The sequence below is a fragment of the Miscanthus floridulus genome, chromosome 16 (genome assembly GCF_019320115.1).
Source record: "Miscanthus floridulus cultivar M001 chromosome 16, ASM1932011v1, whole genome shotgun sequence".
NCBI classification, from domain to species: Eukaryota; Viridiplantae; Streptophyta; class Magnoliopsida; order Poales; family Poaceae; genus Miscanthus; species Miscanthus floridulus.
In genome coordinates this window covers 115,713,656-115,733,779 of record NC_089595.1, presented here as the reverse complement: position 1 = coordinate 115,733,779, position 20,124 = coordinate 115,713,656, and the positions used below count along the sequence as shown (strand labels likewise).

The window sequence follows — 20,124 nt, the reverse complement described above, 5'->3', positions numbered from 1 at the left end:
TCAATCGATTGTATGGGTTTTGTCCTTTCCACATCTAATCTAATAATAATAATCGTGCACAAACACACAAAGTTGCCTGCATGGCAAGAGTTCGTTCCTTCCCTTCGCAGTCTACTCATCATCTTCTTCCTCCTCGCAGTCCATCAAGCTCCAGCGCCCGTTGGCGCCCTCCACCATGCCCTTGTTCAGCGGCACCCACCACCCGGGCGGCACCCCATAATCGTCCCGCAGCGCGTCGTACGCCTTGTTCACCAGCGCCACGTCCCGCGCCACGGCGAGCTCGAACCCTCCGCGCGCGCCCCGCGTGCCCGCCACGCCGTGCAGGTACACCTCGAGGTTGTGCCAGGTCCGCTCGCTCCTGGGGCTCTTCAGGTACGGCGACTCCCCCGTATTGATCGCGAGCTCCGCGCCGACCTCGTGGTAGAACACGATCGGGTACTTGGGCACGACGTCGCGGGCGTTGCGGACGCGCAGGAGCCGCAGCCCCGGGACGGCGTCGAACCGCTTCTTGAAGCCGCCGCCGCCGACGCGCGGGCTGGCGAACGCGAACGCGGTCACCGGGCAGGCGGCCGGCCCCGCCGCCGGCACGTTGTAGCCGTTGGCGGCGATGTCGAACGCGTTGAGCGTGGCGAGCGCCGCTCCGAGGCTGTGGCCCGTCACGGTGATGCTGAGCTCCTCGTCCCTGTACGTGTCCACCAGCCTCCGCACCTCGCTCAGCGCCTGATGCCGTGCGCTGTCCTGGTTGTGGCTGGACGCCGGGTCGGTGGAGGTGTACATGGACAGCCAGCCACGGTGCACCATGGCGTCGCAGCGTTCACCATCCCCGAGGAGGCCTCTGGTCGGCACCATGGGGAACTCGAGGTCGTCGGCCCACTCCAGCTTCTGCATGGTGCCGCGCCACACGACGACGACGTCGCGGCGACCCAGGGCGGCCTTCCCCTCGTCGGTGGCCACCGCGACGTAGCCGATCCAGTTGGACTCCCTGCAGCGGCGCGACCTGGACACGGACCTGAGGATGAACGCCTCCGGCACGGCCACCGACGACGTGGCGTACAGGAACCTGGTGACACGGTACGCGGCGGCGTGCGCCGGCAGCCGCACCCGGTCGAAGAAGCGCGCCCTGGCGAAGCGGGACAGCCCCGCGTGCGGCGACGCCCGCTCCCGGTTGAAGGCGTCGTAGGTCGCCTGCGCCATCTCGCCGTAGCGGAGCACGGTGCGGCGCAGGTCCAGGTCCAGCGGGTCCAGCAGCCCCGCCCAGCCGCTGTTGTCGCCGCCGCCGTGGAGCTCGCGCCACCGCCGGGCCGTGTCGCCGAGGCCGCCGTGCTGGGACATCATGTTGTTGTTGGTGCTCGTAGTTGCCTTGCTGGTGCTTCTTCTGAGCTTGCTCTATATATGGAGGACACAGTGATGGTAGCTTGCTTGGGTTTGCTTCTGATGACGAGGATTGCAAACGGCAAAGGCATGACACGCACCGTGCTGGGACTCCGTGATGGAACGTACATGCTTCGTGTGCTGCTGCTTGCCCAAACTGGGCAGGGCGAACAGTGTAGCGGAGCAAGGTGAAGTGGGGCACGCTTCGTGTCCCAGTCACACCACACACACATCACAACGCGTGAAGGTGCCAAGGCTATGCAATGCACCCACATCTAGAGAGAGAGAGAGGTAGGTTAGGCGGTGGGCTAGATCTAGTCCAAATAGCCTCTGAAACATGGCCTTCCATGAGGCAGGACCCAAGGCCGAGGGCTTTGTTGGGCCAGCGGTTCAGTTTGGTGGATTCGGCTGTCACAAACAGAGCTTAGATTTCTTTTGAAACTTTCACCACCGACACGGAACCTCAAAATTTAGTTTGGAGATATAAAGTTGGTAGCGTAGATTTTCCTTGAACAACAGTTTCATAATCACGGTGTTAAAAGAAACTTATAAGAAAATACCTAAATAAAGAGTTCAGATAAAACATGATTAGTAAAGGTAAAATCTAAATAGAATTTGAAAAGTTGACCGTTGATCTCCAAATTAATTTTAGAGAAAAAAAAACTCAAATAAATAGTCATTTTAAATATAAATAGTAAATAGTAAAATTAAAAATTAAAGTTTATAAAAAAATGATAATTCAATCTCCATACGCTTAAAAACATCTAAATAAAAAGTTAGTTTGTATTAGTGTATTACTAAGTAAAAGTAAAAAAAAAAATCTTTCAATTTCTATAACTAAAAACTACTACATTGTTCCTATATATCGATTGTTAAGGTTTAGATCCATCAAAGGATATAAAAAAAATGGATAAATAAAGACTCCAATACATGGTAGTGGGAAAAGATAGCAGTGCACAATTTAGTTATCGTTATAATTAGATTATTGTAACGGTAATAAAAAACAAGAAAACCACACCGAACATGCATGGGAATAAAGATTGCACGCATGTACAAGAGCTATCTAAGTGGGACACTAATATCTTGGAGTCCACGTCGGCGAGGCCCAAGAAGCTCTCCTTCGCTGAGGTGGTCAAAATTGGAGCGACTGCATTCAATCAGGAGGATAGGCCTCACCAACCTCAGGACCGGCGCCTCAAATCCGCCATCACCGTGCCCAGGAGGAGCAATTAGCCCTAGTTTAGTTTCTAAACTAAAACTTTACGTCCTCTCACATCGAATGTTTACATATATTCATAGAGTATTAAATATGAACTAAAAATAACTAATTGTACAATTTACAACTAATTTGTGGGACGAACTTTTTAAGCTTAATTAGTCCATAGTTTGATAACAAAGTGCTACAATACCACATGTGTTAATAACGGATTAATTAGATATAATAAATTCATCTTGTGATTTACTGATAATTCTATAATTTATTATCTTTATTAGTATGTGACGCCCAGAACTTTACGGGCCTTTGATCTACACAAGGCCTACTCCAGCTGCACTACTGCATAGGCCTCGTCACATCGCCGCGCGGCCGGCCCTTGCAATCCGTCATGTCGCAACTCGTCGCTCAAGATGGGCACTTATTACAAGCGCGTCTCCACCGTGGCCTCGCCCTCTCGACGCGAAGCTCGTACTGGCAAGCCATCGCATCACAACTCGGCTGGCCCCGTTTAGTTCCCCCAAATCATCAAATCTTGCGGTGAGTACTAAATGTAGACGAAAAAAAACTAATTACATAGTTGGGTGAGAAATCGTGAGACGAAATTTTCGAACCTAATTAGTCTATAATTAAACACTAATTACTAAATACAAATGAAAATGCTACGGTACCCAAAACCTAAAAATTTTCGGATCTAAATGGGGTTGCACCAACTTTGCACCTCCAAAATTTGTACAGTGTAAGATTTTTCATCACATCACATCACATCAAATCTTTAGACATATGCATTGAATATTAAATGTAGGTAAAAAAATAACTAATTGCACAGTTTAGTTGTACTTTGCGAGATGAACGTTTTAAGCCGGGTTGCACCGAATCGGCGCCGCCGAGATCACTGTAGCTCCACTGTAGCTGCAGTGTCGTTTTGTTTTATTTGGTAATAATTGCTCGATCGTTAACTAATTAGACTCAAAATGTTCGTCTCGTAAAGTACAACCAAACTGTGCAATTAGTTTTTGATTTCGTCAACATTTAGTACTCTATGCATGTACCACAAGTTTGATGTGACGAAGAATCTTCTTTTTTTTATAGTATCAAAGTCAGAAATTTGGTGAAACTAAACATGGCCCTAATTAATCAACGGTTGAACAATTATTACCGAACGCACCCGCAGTGGGAGAGTCGCTGCTCAAAAGGATTCAATTCACCATAGCCGAGCTGGAACGAGGTACGAAGAAAATATTGGTGGCGTCCCTCGCCAACCACCCGACGCCCAGGGCCACTTCGCCGCGAAGTGCATTCAAACGAAGCAAGGCCCCAAGCCTCCTCTGCTCTCAGAGTGTTCGGTAGCAAAACGGACGGGAGATGCTTCGTGCGTCTCGCGCCTGACCACAGAGCGGCCTATTGCCGAGATCTAGTCCGCTGCTTCCGCTGCCGACGTTCCGGCCACCGGGAGCGTGACTGCCAGGAGGCGTCTACGACTACGAGCAAGCCGAGCAAGCCACTACAACCCCCTCCACCCTGGAGGGACGACACTATCCCACCGCCACCTCCGCCTTCGACCTCGACTGCCATGGCGATGCTGGGGGATCCGGCCACCCGCCCGGATGAGGATGAATGTCTCATCCCAACCACCTACGCCCTCGACGCGAGTCTGCGCGAATGGGAGGACACTGCGGCGGTGTCCTGGGGCATGACGGCCCCGCCAGGCGCGGGCCCTAAGGAGGTCGAGGCGGCGATACGCGACGAGATCAGGCTCCGCCATGGCGAGGTTACCGTCACCAGGCACTTCCCGGAGACTTTCCTCATCAAGTTTGAGCATCGCCACCACTGCGCCCAGGCCCTCAAGCAAGGCTTCGCCAAGCGCTACGGCATCCACATCCACTTCATCAAGTGGCGCAGCCTCAAGAACGCCCTGGCCGTCACCTTGCTGTTCAGGGTCATGCTCTGCCTCAACGGCATCCCGAACCATGCCTGGGATGCGGAGATTGTGGAGCGGATCATCGACAGGCGCTGCGCTCTGGAGACCATCGAGACCAACCTTCCGCATCCGGCTGAGACGAAGACGGTGGACCTGTGGGCTTGGACTGCAAACCCAAGCCTCATCCCCAAGAAGGTCTGGCTAACCTTCACCAGTCGCGCCAAGGATCCCGTTCTAGCATCCATAGTGGTGTCGGAGACACCACCGGAACACTGGCAGCATGAGCGCAAGCACGGTGTCATCATCCACCTTGAAGAAATTCATGACTACACCATGTCCACCGTCGACAGCAACGGCAAATTCTCCCCTGGTAAGCGTCGCCTCCCAGATTGGCATTTGGGTGTGATTGATGGTCATCAGGTGCCGCCGCGAGCTTTTGAGGAATTCCCACACCACCCGCCACCCCCGCGTGCCAACCGTGGCAACAATGAACGCGGTGGTGGCAGCAAGGCAGAGCGACGTCATGATGGTCGCGGCTCCAAGAGCAAGTACAACAACGACCACCTGGGCTATGACCTCGGTCACAGCCGTAGGCGCCACGACGACGACGACGACGACGACGACGACGACCGCGGCCATGGGGGTCGCGACGCTCGTGGGCGCGACCGCGACTTCCAGGACCGCTACAAGGATGACGCCCCAGTGTACCGCGAGCGCTCCCGCTCGCCCCGCAATCGAGTGTGGGAGACATAGAGAGCGTCAACAAGATGAGCTCAAGGCGCCTGAAAACCTTCTAGAGGCACTGCCCTAGCTTAACCATCTGCAGAATGTGCAGAGCTGCAAGCTTCAGGAACTGTTCAGGGTCCATGCTGCAGCGCTCTAAGACGCCATGCAGCGCATCATCGGCTGGCCGGGCGGTGAGAAGGCAGTCGCAGCCTGTTCGGTTGGCTGGTTCGTATCATTGCTGGTTCGTGAAGAAGTACTGCTGGCTGATTTGTGCGACAAGCCACAAACGAACAGGCTGGGCTTCACGGCATCCATGCAAGCGCTCCTCGACGACTGCATCAACAAAGCCTGCACGCTGGCTGCCAACCTGGGGCTGTTGGAGGCGCCCCCAGCCAACGGTGGCTCTGGAGTCACTGCTGGGGCTAAACCACCCAAGCATGCTGCACCGGCCACTACTGTCCCGATGTCCAACATCTTCGCACGCCTTCTTCGGGACATTCCGGCATAAGGCACGGCGACAACAATCCTGCCAGCAGTTGAGTGCTCCATCGACGCGGTCCTGCCGGCAGCGGAGTGCTCCATCGACGCGGTGGACCAGGCTCTACAGCAGCTGCAGCTTCAACCGACAGGGGCAACTACGCCTGCCCCTCCGACTAAAGATTTACAAACGTGCCGGCACAGCACTACACGGCCCTAGCCCGCCTGGGCACGGCACGGTAGGCACGGTTGATGAGGCGGGCCGTGCCGTGCCGTGTCGTGCCATCGTGCCGGAGTTTAGGCTCAGGCACGGCACTAAACTTGTTGGACCGGGCCTGGCGTGTCGTGCTGGTACGGTAGCCCAGCATGCCTTGTGCCGGCCCTGGCACTGAAATTACAAAAACATTCATTCAAATCATAAGTTTACAGAGATAACTTCTAACTTATCAAAAACATCAGACAATGCCAGCAAAAAACAATAAAGAGCAAAGAACAACAAAGAACACAAAGAGCAAAGAACAACAAAGAACAACAAAGTAGGAGCTGTGCAATGGCTGCCTCATTAAAAAACTATTTAGGTAAAACTCACCCTTGTGAGAAACTCTAAACAAGAAAAGAGTACAGCCAGCTCCTAAGATTGTTCATAAGTTCATTACATCCAGCCTACAGCATGTCTAAGTCTTAATAACTATTACAGAACCATTACATAAATGGGGAACTTAATCAACTTTAAGATAAAGTGCTTCAAAGGCCTCTTCCAGCTCCTTATCCTCCACCATGTGCTGCAGTCTTGATTCAACATTCTCCCAGTCCTTGATGCAAGTTAGTGCCTCCACAGTCTCAGGGTTCAGCCTCCGGTGACGCTCCTCGATGATCCTGCCAGTAGTGCTAAAGGTAGATTCTGAAGAAATGGTTGACACAGGCACAGTAAAAATATCTTTTGCTAGAATAGAAAGCACAAGATAAGTAAGCTTGTGCTCATGCCACCATTGCATGAGGTCAAAATCATCATCTAACTGGCTGACTGTGTCAGAGTCCAGGTAGGATGAAAGCTCACTAGAGTTAGAAGCAGAAGCTGCCTATAGCAAAGAAGTGGCAGAAACACCCCTAGACTGATCAAGATTAGGAGGGAGGGAAGAACAGCCAGCTCCAATGTCAAGCTCATCATCATCATAAATGTCAGTCCAAGCTGTTCTTTTTTTTATCAGAAAGGGATGTAGGAACAGCCCTTTTGAGCCTAACAGAGCCATACATTGCATCATACATGTTGTACATTCTAAAAAGAAGAGCCCTGGTGTCTAGCAACTTGTTAGTGTAATCAACATTAAAAAAAGAATTTAACTTTCTAAGCACTTTGGTAAAGCCCTTAATCTTAGCTCTTGGATCCCGTATGAATGCAATGGAATGAAGATCAGGTATGTTCTTCCAGTACTTATTATATTTGTCAATCATAGACTGCACAACAGATCTCAGATGTTCATCATGTTGATATTTATGCAGGTGAACAGCAATCTTAACAATATGATGAATCATAAGTGGAGAAGTGGGATAGTACACACTAGATAAAGCAACAGTAGAGTCATAAAACAGTTCAAGAAATTACAACATCTTAGTTGCCATATCCCAGTGATCATCAGTCAACAGGAAAGGACTACCTGCAGGTCTAGGGTAATTAGCCACAATGAAAGTACTGAAAGTACTCCTGTAAGGTAACAATGTTTTCAACATAAGGTATGTGGAGTTCCACCTAACATCCATGTCCAATAAGAACTTCCTAGGTCTAACACTGCTAGCAATGCAATAACTCTTATATACAGCAATTCTTTGATTAGAGGAGTTCAAAAAAGAGATTGCAGTTCTAAAGTTATCAATGAGAGGATTAACAGCAGCCAATGCTTCCTTAACAATCAGGTTAATAATATGACAAGCACATCGTTGATGCAAAAACAGATCAGCACCTAAATACTCTTTAAGTTTAAGTTTCAGTTTATCCATTGCATTTTTATTGGCAGATGCATTATCCAAAGTCACAGAAAAAACCTTGTTAAGTATACCATACTCAGCAAGGACAGTTTTAACACGCTCAGCAATGTTTTCAGCATTATGGGAGACATCAATCAACCTTAAACCAAGCACCCTTTTCTCTAATTGCCGATCAGCATTAATGAAATGAGCCACAGCAGACAGGTAATCTTCTTTGGCCTTTCCAGACCAAATATCAGAGGGAACAACAATAGATGAAACAACATTGTCTTGCAAACAAGTCATTAATTTTTCACGTTTACCATTGAAGTGCTTAAACAGATATCTACCAGTAGTTTGCTTAGAGACAGGTGTAAAGGCAGGGTTATGAGCAGTTTTAATGTAATCTTTAAAGGCATCAGTTTCACCAATCAGTAAAGGTAAATCTAGCCTAGCAAGCATACGAACAAGCTCAACACGAGCTACATCAGCATTGTACTTCCAGCGACGAACAGAACCATCAGGATTAAAACCAATTTGAGTTTGAGACATGCAACATTTCTCACGACGCTTAACACAAACCTTAAGATGTCGAGTAAGATGTCCAGTGCCATTAGCAGAATAATCAGAGTATTGTTTCTTGCAATGTTTGCAAGTGACAGCATACCTGACGGGTCTCGCCTTACCTAGCACCTTCTTGAAGTGCTTCTTAAAATCATCCCAAACAACAGAGGTAGAAGGCCGATTGGAGCATGCCACCTCACTATCGCCACCGTCGGCATCGGGATCGGCCCCTTTCCCATGGACCGGGACCGCATCTTGGTCACAGGAAGGGGATCAGCAGCACACCGCCCAAATAGCTCGGCGCAGTCCTCGCGGACATCGTCCTCCTCATCATCCCCGGCTAACCTGCACATCCGCAGCTCGTCGTTTTGGGAGTGATCAAACTCCCCTTCATCGGCGTCGCCTACGCCTAGGGCTATCTTTGCCGTCTCCGGTTCCTCGACGGCTGCATCAATCAACAACAGATGGAGGATTAGGGTTAGGGTAGAGGATTAGGGTTAGGGTAGGGGATTAGGGTTATGGTAGGGCATTAGGGTTACCTCTAGAGCCGGAGCGCCGGAAATGACGATGAGATGGACCAGATGCACACCCCCGGTACCTCAACGGAGACCGGAGCCTCGGAGGTGGCGGTGGCCGGCGATGAGAACGACGGACAGAAGACGGAGATACGTCGACGATGCTACGAACGAGTCTCAATCGACTTTCAGGGATGAAGAACAAGGGAACAGATGGAGATTGAAGGCGGGAACCACCAGATCTGAGAGAGAAGAGGGAGATTGAGGGCAGAGAGGGAAAGCAGGGAGATTGAGGACGGAACCCACCGGATCTGACCCCTTACCCGCCAGAGAACGCCATGGACACGGCGGAGCTGGGGAACGAGGCGACGATCAGGCGAACGGGCGAGAGCGAGGAGCGAGACGAGAGCGGCGCGAGGGAGACGAGAGCAGGCGAAATGAGCTAGGGTTTGGATGGTGGGGGGGGGGGGGGGGCGGCCGCGGCGGGTGGCTTATATGCCGCAGCCGGTAGCCGTGCCTGAGCGAGGAGCGAGACGAGAGCGGCGCGAGGGAGATGAGACGACAACGGGCGAGAGCGACGAGCGAGACGACAGCGGGCGAGAGCGACGAGCGAGACGAGAGCGGCGCGAGGGAGACGAGAGCAGGCGAAATGAGCTAGGGTTTGGATGGTGGGGGGGCGGCCGTGGCGGGTGGCTTATATACCGCAGCCGTGCCTGAGCCGTGCCGCCCGATGGAACGGGCCGTGCCCGGGCCGGCACTACGGGCCGACTCCTCGGCCCAGGCACGGGCACGGCTGGGCCGGGCTAGGGCCGGGCTTTTTCGCGCCGGGCTCGTGCCAGCCCGTTTCAACCGGCCTGTTTGGAAATCTTTACCTCCGACCATCAACATGCAGCAGACACCAGAGCCTACCTCACCAACAGTCAACTTGCAGGCAGCGAGCTTCCAGGCCCTCTTTGCAGGTCTGAATGTTCAAAATGCTAGTGTCACTGAAGCTCAGCTTGCTAATAGTAACAGCCCTCCCATGGAGGAAATACCAACAGGGGTTGCTGCTTTCTTCACCAACACGATGCCACCGATCATTCAGAGCAATCCCAGCCCGCTGAAAGCGCCACCAGCAGTGCAACGTCGCAGATGCCAGCGCCGAGTCTTCGACATGTCATCGGTACGTCGCAGTGCACGCCTCGCCAAAAATCGGCCCATCACACAGATGCAGCGTGCACAACAGAATTTGTGCAGGAAGCTTGTCCTCTTGCAAGACGACCTCCAACCAGCTGAAATTGCCTTGCAGGAATTTGTCGCCATGTTCAATGGTCCACTGCCGGAACAGGTGATTGCTGCGCTTGCTGAGATGTTCAACTTGGATGACGGCCCAGCAATGGAGATCAACGAGGCCCTCATCGACTTGGCGGGTGAAGGAATCGCCGATCGCCTGGAGGCGATCCTGCCTACTGCAACCTGAAGCAACCCACCTGATGGCCAACGAGTTCAACTCTGTTATCATCATGTATCCAGATTTCAAATCTCCGTTGTCGCAACATTTTAATTTCAGCTTTTGTGATGTTCTTAAGGCAAGATTGCTTCGCCATTTGAGGACTCGTCGCAGTTATTTGCTTCAGCCATCAGGGCCTAGTATTTTGATGCAACTCCCAGCCGTGTACCTGTTCTGTGCTCAATGCAATGCATATTCCAGCAAGCTCCATGTTGTGGCTGCTGCTGCAAGTTACAGCTCTCCTGCATACTACTGCATGCTGCTAGTTCTCTACACTCCTGCACGCTCCTGCCAACTGCTGCTGCTTCCCGCACAAACTTTTCGCTGGGGCGCCTACCGAGTTTTTTGTGTTCACAGATGATAGGACCAAACATGGACATATTATGCTGGAAAAGATAGAAAAGATGTGGTGCATCAGATAGTGGCAGCCACAAGGTGCCACATCGCATGCCTGCAAGAATCAAAGCTATCCTCCCTCGATCAGCAAACTGCAGCCTACCTGGGCGGCTTTCGTCTGCATAGCTTTGTGTTCAAACCGGCGACTGGTGTTCTTGGAACGCGAGACGGAATTGTCGTTCTATGGAATGATGATTCCATCACTCTAACCAACTGCGTCATGGGAGAATTCCACCTCTCGGCTGACATTGAAGTTAAGGAGTGCTCGACAAAATTTTGACTCTCTGTTGTCTATGGGCCAACTCGGCACCGTGCAAGGCAAAGGTTCTTGGAAGAACTAAAAGCAATCAAACCAGACAGCAATACGCGGTGGCTACTTCTTGGCGATTTGAACTTAATTTACAAAGCGGCCGATAAGAACAATAGAAGACTAAACCACAGACTAATGCGACAATTCCGAGAGGTCTTGAATGAATGCGAACTCCAGGAGATTCACCTTCAGAATCGCAAATTTACATGGAGCAATGAGAGGCGCCATCCAACATTGATGAAGCTAGATAGAGTTTTTTGCAATGCCGAGTGGGACTCCACGTTCGCCTCCCATGTTCTTCACGCTCTCTCCACCTCTCTGTCAGACCATGCCCCGCTTCTACTCTCCAATCAGAGTGGCCCACGACGGCCGAGGATATTCCGCTTCGAAAATTTCTAGGTCAAACTTCTAGGATTCAAAGAGGTGGTGCTGAAGGCATGGACAAAATATTTCCACCGAAGAGCGAACGTGAGAAGAAGGAAGAACCACATTCAGAGGTTGTGAAAGGAGCAAGGTTGGGCGGTCTCGCATGATGAAAAAGTCGTGGTGGTTCAGGAACATTTCCAAAATATCATGAAGCAGTAGCCGTAATGACAGGTTGATTTAAATTTGGACCGACTGCAAATTTCACCACATAATCTGGACATGCTTGCTAGTGACTTTACAGAATCTGAGATCAAGGATGCCATAAATCAAATGCCTTCTGACAAAGCGCCGGGTCCTGATGGCTTCACAGACCTTTTTTCAAAGAATGTTGGGATATTGTCAAAGGGGGTATCATGAACGCAGCCAATGCTTTCCACCGACTGCGCACCTCCAATTTAGCCATACTCAACACAGCAAACGTTGTGCTTATTCCAAAAAAGGATGGGGCAGAGTCAATCTCGGATTTCAGGCCTATAAGCTTAATTCACTCCTTCGCGAAGATCATTGCAAAGGTCTTGGCAATGCGCCTGACGCCTCACATGAATAGTTTGATCTCCAAGAGCCAAAGCACCTTCATGAAAAGAAGAAGCATCCATGACAACTTCATGTCGGTTCGATGTGCTGTGAGTTGATTCCATAGATCCAAGACACCCGCCCTGTTTTTCAAGCTAGACATAACAGAGGCCTTTGACTCAGTTCGTTTGGAGTATCTACTTGCCCTGATGAGTAAGCTCGATTTCCCCCCAAAATGGAGAGAGTGGGTGGCCGCACTGCTATCAGCATCATCTTCTCGCATCCTGCTAAATGGTGTCCCCACTGCACCGATCAAACATGGCAGGGGAGTGCTCCAAGCTCGGTTTCACCATTGCTATTTGTTATTGCTATCGACCCATCGCAAAAAATCCTTCCTTGCGATGAAAGAAGGCCATTTGGTAAAATTCAAGGGAAAACAAGCTGTCATGCGGACATCCATATGTGCGGACGACACGGCAATCTTCGTTAAGCCATATAAGAAGGATGTCATAGCGCTCACTGATATTCTCGCCAACTTTGGCAAAGTGTCAGGACTCAAAACAAATATTTAGAAGTCATCTGTCATCCCCACAAGATGCCAAGGTGTCGACTTGGACGAGGTCCTACGTGATTTCCCTGCAAGACGAGTCCTCTTCCCAACTAAATATTTGGGTCTACCTCTGACAAGCACCAGATTGCGGAGGATTGATTTTCAGCCACTTGTTGACAAAGTTGTAAGCAAGCTCACGGTTTGGAATGGCAAGAATATTAACGATGTTGGAAGGTCCACTTTAGTCAAAGCAGTCCTCACCTCACGAGCTGTGTATTGCCTCACGTCACTAAGAGCTCCTAAAACCAGGCCGAAGGAAATTGATAACCTCAAAAAGAGCTTCCTATGGGTTGGATCCGACAAGCTAACTGGGGGGAAATGCAAAGTGAATTGGCCACGTTCCACAAGACCAACTGAATCTGGAGGTCTAGGCATTCTTCATCTAGGAAAATTTGCAAGAGCACTACGTCTGAAATGGCTATGGAAAGAGTGGGAGGACGAAGGAAGGATGCTGAACAATCCTGACACACCGTGTGATACGACTGATAGGCTCCTATTTGTTGTAGCAACTTCAATCACAGTTGGCGATGGCAAGAGAACACCTTTCTGGTGCAGCGCCTGGCTACAAGGTCCAAGGCCCCAAGATCTAGTGCCAAATATCTTCTGAATTTCAAAAAACATAAACAAGTCACTCCACGAAGGTATGCGCAACAGAGCGTGGATTAGGGACATAGACCTGCAACATGCAGGCTTCACCTCCCAACACTTTGTGGAATATGTCCAGCTTTGGAGCGCTCTTAGCCACATCCAACTACACCCCGACAGGCAGGACAACATCAACTGGAATTTTAAGCCGGATGGAAAATTCACGACAGGATCGGCGTACCACGCGCAATTTATTGGAGCAACGCTGACAAATTTCAAGCAACTCATCTGGAAAGTCTGGGCCCCGCCAAAATGCAAATTCTTTGCATGGCTCGCCATCCAAAATAGAGTCTGGACCGCTGATAGGCTACAAGCGTGGCAATGGCCGAATAATGGAGTGTGCCCCCTGTGCAGGCGCAGTCAAGAAACTGGCGTCCATCTATTTCAAGACTGTCGCTGCACTAGGCGTATATGGGAAGGCATTGCAATATGGTTGGGTAATGAGCAGCTGCGACCTCCCGCCTGGGTACAAACTTGGTGGAAAAACATAGATCGCACACCTTCGACGGCGAGACGAGGTCTCCGCTCCATCATTATTCTTGTATGTTGGGAGGTGTGGAATGAAAGAAACGCAAGAATCTTTGAGCGCAAGGAGTCCGCGTCAACGCAACTCCTCCAGAAAATCAAGGATGAAGTGGGCCTATGGGCAATGGCGGGAGCAAAACACGTCTCTAACTTATTATTGCACGCTTGATGTAAACCCTGCTGTGCTGAGGACTCAGGGAGCTTTGACCCCGTTGTACAAATTTGTACATGTTTGTACTTTGCCTTTCTGGGCTCTCTTCTTTTTAATACACTGCCGGTTCCGTTTTTTTAAAAGAAAACATATTTGAAGCACTTCAAATGTCCAGGCCACTCCCTCATCCTTCTCTCCTCCATTCACTGTGTTCTAGGCTTTACCATCTCAACATGTCCACTTGTTGAGTCGCTCTATCCCCATCTTTCTAGTCAAGAAGTTTTGCATTATCAGTGATATAGATAAAGGAGAAACAACCAAATAGAACGTGTCGATTTCAATGATCATTGTTTACATCTGACGGCTATCAAGGTAGTATACTCTAGAAGAGGAACAAGTTTCGTCAGCTAGTATTATAACCGAATCACTAAAAGCATATCTACATGATATTTTACATGAAATTGGTCCATTGATTCCTCAGTTCGCATGCGTGAGAAACTTACGATCATCCATCTTTGGGCCTTTTCCTTCGCAGGATCTATCACAAATGGAAACAAATATGGTCACATGATGTCCGACAACAATGCAACAGAGTGGCATGGGGCACATTACCAGTGATGGCTCCACGCTTTCTTTTGAGAAGGCTTGGGGCATTGATGGTGTTGGGGCGATGAAAGGGCTAGTTAGTGGCTGCTTGAGGCAGTAGTTGCTCCAATAAACATGAGCAGCATTCTGATGGATCTAGCTATGTTTTAGGGGAAAATACTAACTATGAAATAGGCGCAATCAAATGTACAAGATAGTCCAAAAGTTAAATGGGACAACCGCGCCCGAACGTCCAGCTCTACGACCCGTTCGGACACAGCTACGACCCATCCGCGTCCGCCCGCCCGCCCGCCCGCGTAATGGAACCACGGAACAGAAGGAGCGGCAGCCTGTGCCACTCGTGGCGGCCCGTCCCCCGCCACGCCGCCGGCATTGAGAAGAAGGGGAGGGGGCGGCGCCCGCCTGCGCCTCTGTTCGGATGCCCGGCCGACGCCGAGAGAAGGTGGAGACACCGATGCATGACAGTCAAAGGCGAGGAGGGAACGAGATGCAATACCCAATCTACTTTTGAAACATCCATATGCAATACTTGCAGCCTACGTCTGAAGGCAGATGAGACACTTGAAACATGCATCCGAAACATTTACAAAAACACCTGAAAAACACTTGAAAACCATATAAAATAAACACAACATCCAGATAAAACACTTGCAATATATGTATGAAAGATATGCAACGTCCAAAGAAACACACTTAGAACATACGTCTGGAAAAAAGCTAAAATATTAGGAACAAAAGCTTGCAACATACGTGTACAACCATTGCAACATATGCAACATCCCGGTCTACTTTTGCAACATCCACATAAAACACTTGCAACATCCACATAAAACACTTGCAATATATGTATTAAAGATATGCAACGTCCAAAGAAACACACTTAGAACATACGTCTGGAAAAAAGCTAAAATATTAGGAACAAAAGCTTGCAACATACGTGTACAACCATTGCAACATATGCAACATCCTGGTCTACTTTTGCAACATCCACATAAAACACTTGCAACATCCAGATGAAACATACTATTGCAACATGTGTTTTCAGCGCGCAATGTCACCTTGCTGCTTGAACGAATTGCGGAGCTCGATGTCGATGGCGACGCATGGAGCTCGCCGGTGCGTCCTTGGGCAAGGACCTGCTTAGCGGCCTGGGCGAGCACCTACGCGAGGCGCGTGAGCACCCTGGGCGAGCATCTGCACAAGCACCCCTGGGCGAGCACCTGCTTGACGTCCTAGGCCAGCGCACCCTTGGCGAGCACCTGCTCGCCGGCTAAGCGGGCAGCGGAGGCTGCCGTGGCGGCGCAGATGTCGTGGTGTAGGCAAGCGGCACGGTGGAGCGCACAGTGGGGAAGGCGAACAACGCGGTAGAGCCGGACGCGGAGGTCCAATGGAGCGGTGGATAAGGCCACGACAGAGGAGGCCGAGTGCGTGGAGAGAACTTTTTTTTAAGGGGTGCGGACAGGAGCGAGCAAACGGATGAGGTAGCCAGTGGGGAAGCCGCATCCGTCCGTCTCCGGACGCCTGCACGAGAGCATTACCCAAAGTTAAATCTACAAAATGACCCGGGGATCGAACAACTTCTGCGTGACTTGGATTGTGGTTTCTTTGAGTATTAGAGCTCATCAAAACAAAACTGGAAACTACCAAATTTGGCATCGACCAAAATTGCACACCCAATTGATTGGAGCAGGAAGAAAAGAAAGGGATGAGAGAGACGACTATGGTGAGTTTGTACCAACAGATAGATGCAATAGGGCTGACGGACAAAGAATTGATGCAATCAAATAAAAACACAAAATTATTAAAAAATATTTTCAAGTAAGGCCCCGTTTAGATCCAAAATTTTTGGATTTTGGCTACTGTAGCACTTTCGTTTTTATTTGGCAATTAGTGTCTAATTATGGACTAATTGGGTTTGAAAGTTTCGTCTCGCGATTTCTCACCCAACTGTGCAATTAGTTTTTTTTTCGTCTACATTTAGTACTCCATGCATGCGCCGCAAGATTCGATGTGACGGGTACTGTGTAAAAAATTTTGGGTTTTGAGAGGCATCTAAACGGGGCCTAAGAAAAACCAAAATACACCGTAACTGTAGCAAACACAACGTTACTGTAGCAGACCCGTTATTACTGTAGCGACAGCCGCTGACAACCGCCGAGAGGGTAAAATAGACGGTTTTAGAAAGTTCATGGGGGTAAAACAGACGGTTTCATAGTTTAGGGGTAAAGTAGACCAAGTATGAAAGGTGGGGGGTTAAGTAGACTTTTTCCAGCAAAAAAAGCTAGCTACCCATACTATTTGCACAGATTAGCTTACTAATTTATTATATACTAGTAAACATGCCGTGCGTTGCAACGGGATTTGTATCTTGTGCCATATGTTTTAATACGCTTCAGAATCCGACTCTATGTTGATTGGACATATGCTATCTAACTCGCATGAGTACGACTCATGAGATCGAGACAGTTAAGTAATTATGATTTTAATCTCTTACCTAAGAAAGAAGGAAGGACTTATAATTTGCAATGGAGAGATTATTAATATAATGTTCTAATCGTCAATTCTGATAAATCCAATGCTACAAATTCTAATTTTCAACGTGGCCCTCTCTTTGAAATAAATAGGGAGACAAAGATATGGGAGAGAACCCCTTTGTACCTCGTATCACAGATAGGGCGGAAACAGAATCAGAATCGGAAAGAAAACAGATGCGGGACGAAGGATTCCTAAACTGAAAGAGGGAAGGACAGAAAAAGCAAAATCAAAACAGAAAAGAATCAAACGGATGGAAAAATCAGGACACGGATAGGACGGAAACGGGATCAAAATCGGACAAACAGGATCAAAATCGGACAAAAAAGAACAGATGTGAGAACGAAGGATTCCTATTTAGAATAGGATTCCTCATTGAGCATGGGTTATATACATGAGTCAAGTAGAAGAAACTCTTCATGGTCCGGTAGAGAGGGAGACGGAAAAAAAAATAGATAGACGAAAAAATGAGCTAAAATTTTTGCCTCTATATTAATAGGTATATAGATTTGACTCTTTTTTACTCCTTTCGTTCTAAATTATAAGAGTTTTTGCTTTTCTAGATACGTTGCATTTGCTATGTACATAAATATACACTATATCTATATACACAGTAAAAACAATGTATATCTAGAAAATTTAAAACGTCTTATAATTTAGGACGAATTTAGTACTACATACAGAGGGAGGGAGTAGTAGTTTCAACTTAGTGGGGACAAATCTGGTTGCTTAGAGCGGCCAACACGCCAAAGGATAATCACTTTCACCAACCGGCGTTTCCATGGATCGAAGCTGCCATTGCCCATTTCAGCATGAAGACAAAGGCTAGATAGTGCACTCGATCTCATGAGATCCTTTGCGTCCATGCTACTCCCTTTCCCTCGCCGATATATAATCCGTAACGTTCGGCCTAAGCGTCGCTGGTCGCTCCCTGACTGCCAAAAACATTCTCGGTGATGTACTGATGCGGCTGATAATTAATTGCTCCGCCGGCGACCGGAATTAGCACAGGGCGGCGCGCAGCTTCGGCATCCGGTCTCGTGATGATGGCGTGTTTGTTGACGCATAGGGTGTGTTTATCTGGATTCCACAACCCCCCCCCCCCCCCCCCCCCCCCCCCCCCCCAACACACACATCGTATCTAAGTGGATTCGTGTAATCCGTGTTAAGTTGCCTACTAAATGGATGTAGAAATAAGTTCGGATCTATTTAGCACTAAAAATTACTCCCTCCATTCTCTTTATAAGGCACAACTTGGTATAACACGATCTTCTAGATTAGACTTTGACCGTTTATTTATTTATTTTATATTATATTATTTGTACTTATAAACTTATGGTAATTGAATAGCTTGCAAACCTAACTATATTAAATTTATATTATGATAATTAAAAATTATTAGTCAAAAGATTTTGAAGTTTGAATCTTGATATGTATGTTCGCATTATAAAAGAGAATGGAGGTGGTATCAGCTAAAATTAGTACCAGTGGATCCGAACAGATCTGGTAATAAATTAAACCTGCTAATTATTAGCTGAAGAACTACTAACTATTAGTTGCATTAGTAGGTTTAGAGTTGCTAATGTTAATAGTTCATATACACCTTCAACTCGTTGTCCTAGCACCTATTATTAAGAGGATGCAAATGACCTCCTGCTAAATTTTAGCTAGCTAAAAATTTTTAGTTGTTTAGCTATTAGCTAGCTAATTTATAGTGATCCAAACATACCCTGATGAGTGGTTAGCCTCGGCGGTGGACTTGATCAATGAGTTGAAGGTGTATATAAACTATTAAAATATTGTTCGTTGACTGAAAAAAAATAGACTTATAAGCTAAATAAACCCAAGCGAACGGGTGAAAATCAGCAATCAAGTGAGTGACACCGGCCGGTCGTCGCGTGGCGGGAGTGGGATGCCATCATTTTTCGTCTGGTCTCTCTCTGCCCGAAACCACTGGGGTTTACCAATGAAGTGAGTGATCTCCCTCGATGGCTCTGTGGGTGTTTTGCTCGCTGACGAGGAACCGGCGGGCGGCGGCCGGAGTACGTCTCGGGCCAGTGAGTCCGCAGAGCACTAGTAGTACTCCATGGCGTGCACGTAGTGGAGTCTGCCGCCGTGCGTGGGTGGCGGGGCCTGACAACCGACGACGTGGCGCCATGCCGCCATCAGCCATCTACATGGGTTGCTTGCTAATCATTCCCTTAACCACCGTTGATAATGATGGATCTTCTTTGTGTGCACAGCATGCAAAGATCTACTCCTATCGTCACGTGAGATCTGCGCCAGCAACGGTAACGGTTGCTGCTACGGTGCTAGTACCTCGTAGTCGTAGCAGGTCCCATTTATTATTATTTCCTCGCGCTGCCCTTCCCCCTGCGAGCCGTGCCATTACTCCAACTCAGCGCTTGGTGTAGTACATGTACAATTTGAAACCAGCCGTCCCGGCCAGTAGCAGTAGGAGCGCTGTACCTGTCACCAGTGCATGGCATGCATGGCGTACGCACCTGGTGCAGGAGCTCGGTGCACTGCGTGCAGCGTGCCTACGTAGCTACGGTGACACGTCACTCTCACTGCCTAGGTACGGACAAGCAAAGGATGGCACTCGCACGCACACACCCACGCACGCTTTCCCTCGCCTCCAAGCCCTGGAAGGAAGTCTCCCCAACCGAACGATTTAGACACGTCACTCTCACTGGGATCCCGTCGTTCCATGCATTATGCATATAACAGTCTCCAGTAGTGCCATGCTCGGGTTTTAATGCTTCTTACGCTTACGCACGGTGGCAGTTCATACTAGTACGTGGTGTAACACGTCGTCGCAGCTGGTGCACGAATCGCCGTCCGTACCCCCGTGCCGCCGTGCGTGTGCGTCATCTGTATGGTAGCATGAATGCGATTGCACGCAAGCTCAACCGAACAATTTTCGAATCTCGTGTGCGCGTGTGTGTGTGGGATTGGGCATTCGGATTTCATATGAACCCACAGCAAGAAAGCGAGAAAGAAAGGGCATCTCACTGAGCTTAGCTGATAAATAAACAGATAAAGGAGCTGAGAACAGCAAAAGCAGTGGGTCAAAAAAGGAGGAGGTTTCCAGATTCAGAACATGCAAAGCAGATGCAGTTGTGGATTGTCTGGGTCGGGGTGGCCATCTCGTGCCACCCGTGGCGTGGCG

The 20,124-nt window shown here is 49.0% G+C and overlaps 2 protein-coding genes across 2 annotated transcripts in view; both read right to left on the bottom strand.

Moving 5' to 3' along the window:
* Positions 1-4,038, bottom strand: part of LOC136509917 (protein CHLOROPLAST VESICULATION-like) — a 118,548-nt gene extending 114,510 nt beyond the window's left edge. Inside the window, exon 1 of the mRNA XM_066504510.1 lies at positions 4,035-4,038. The gene's annotated coding sequence lies outside the window, so the exon portion shown is untranslated. The remainder of the gene's footprint in view (positions 1-4,034) is intronic.
* Positions 12-1,339, bottom strand: LOC136509911 (phospholipase A1-II 6-like). The gene has a single exon (XM_066504503.1). The coding sequence runs from the start codon at positions 1,333-1,335 to the stop codon at positions 112-114; it is 1,224 nt and encodes a 407-aa protein (XP_066360600.1). The 5' UTR covers positions 1,336-1,339; the 3' UTR covers positions 12-111.
* Positions 4,039-20,124: the final 16,086 nt, after the last annotated feature.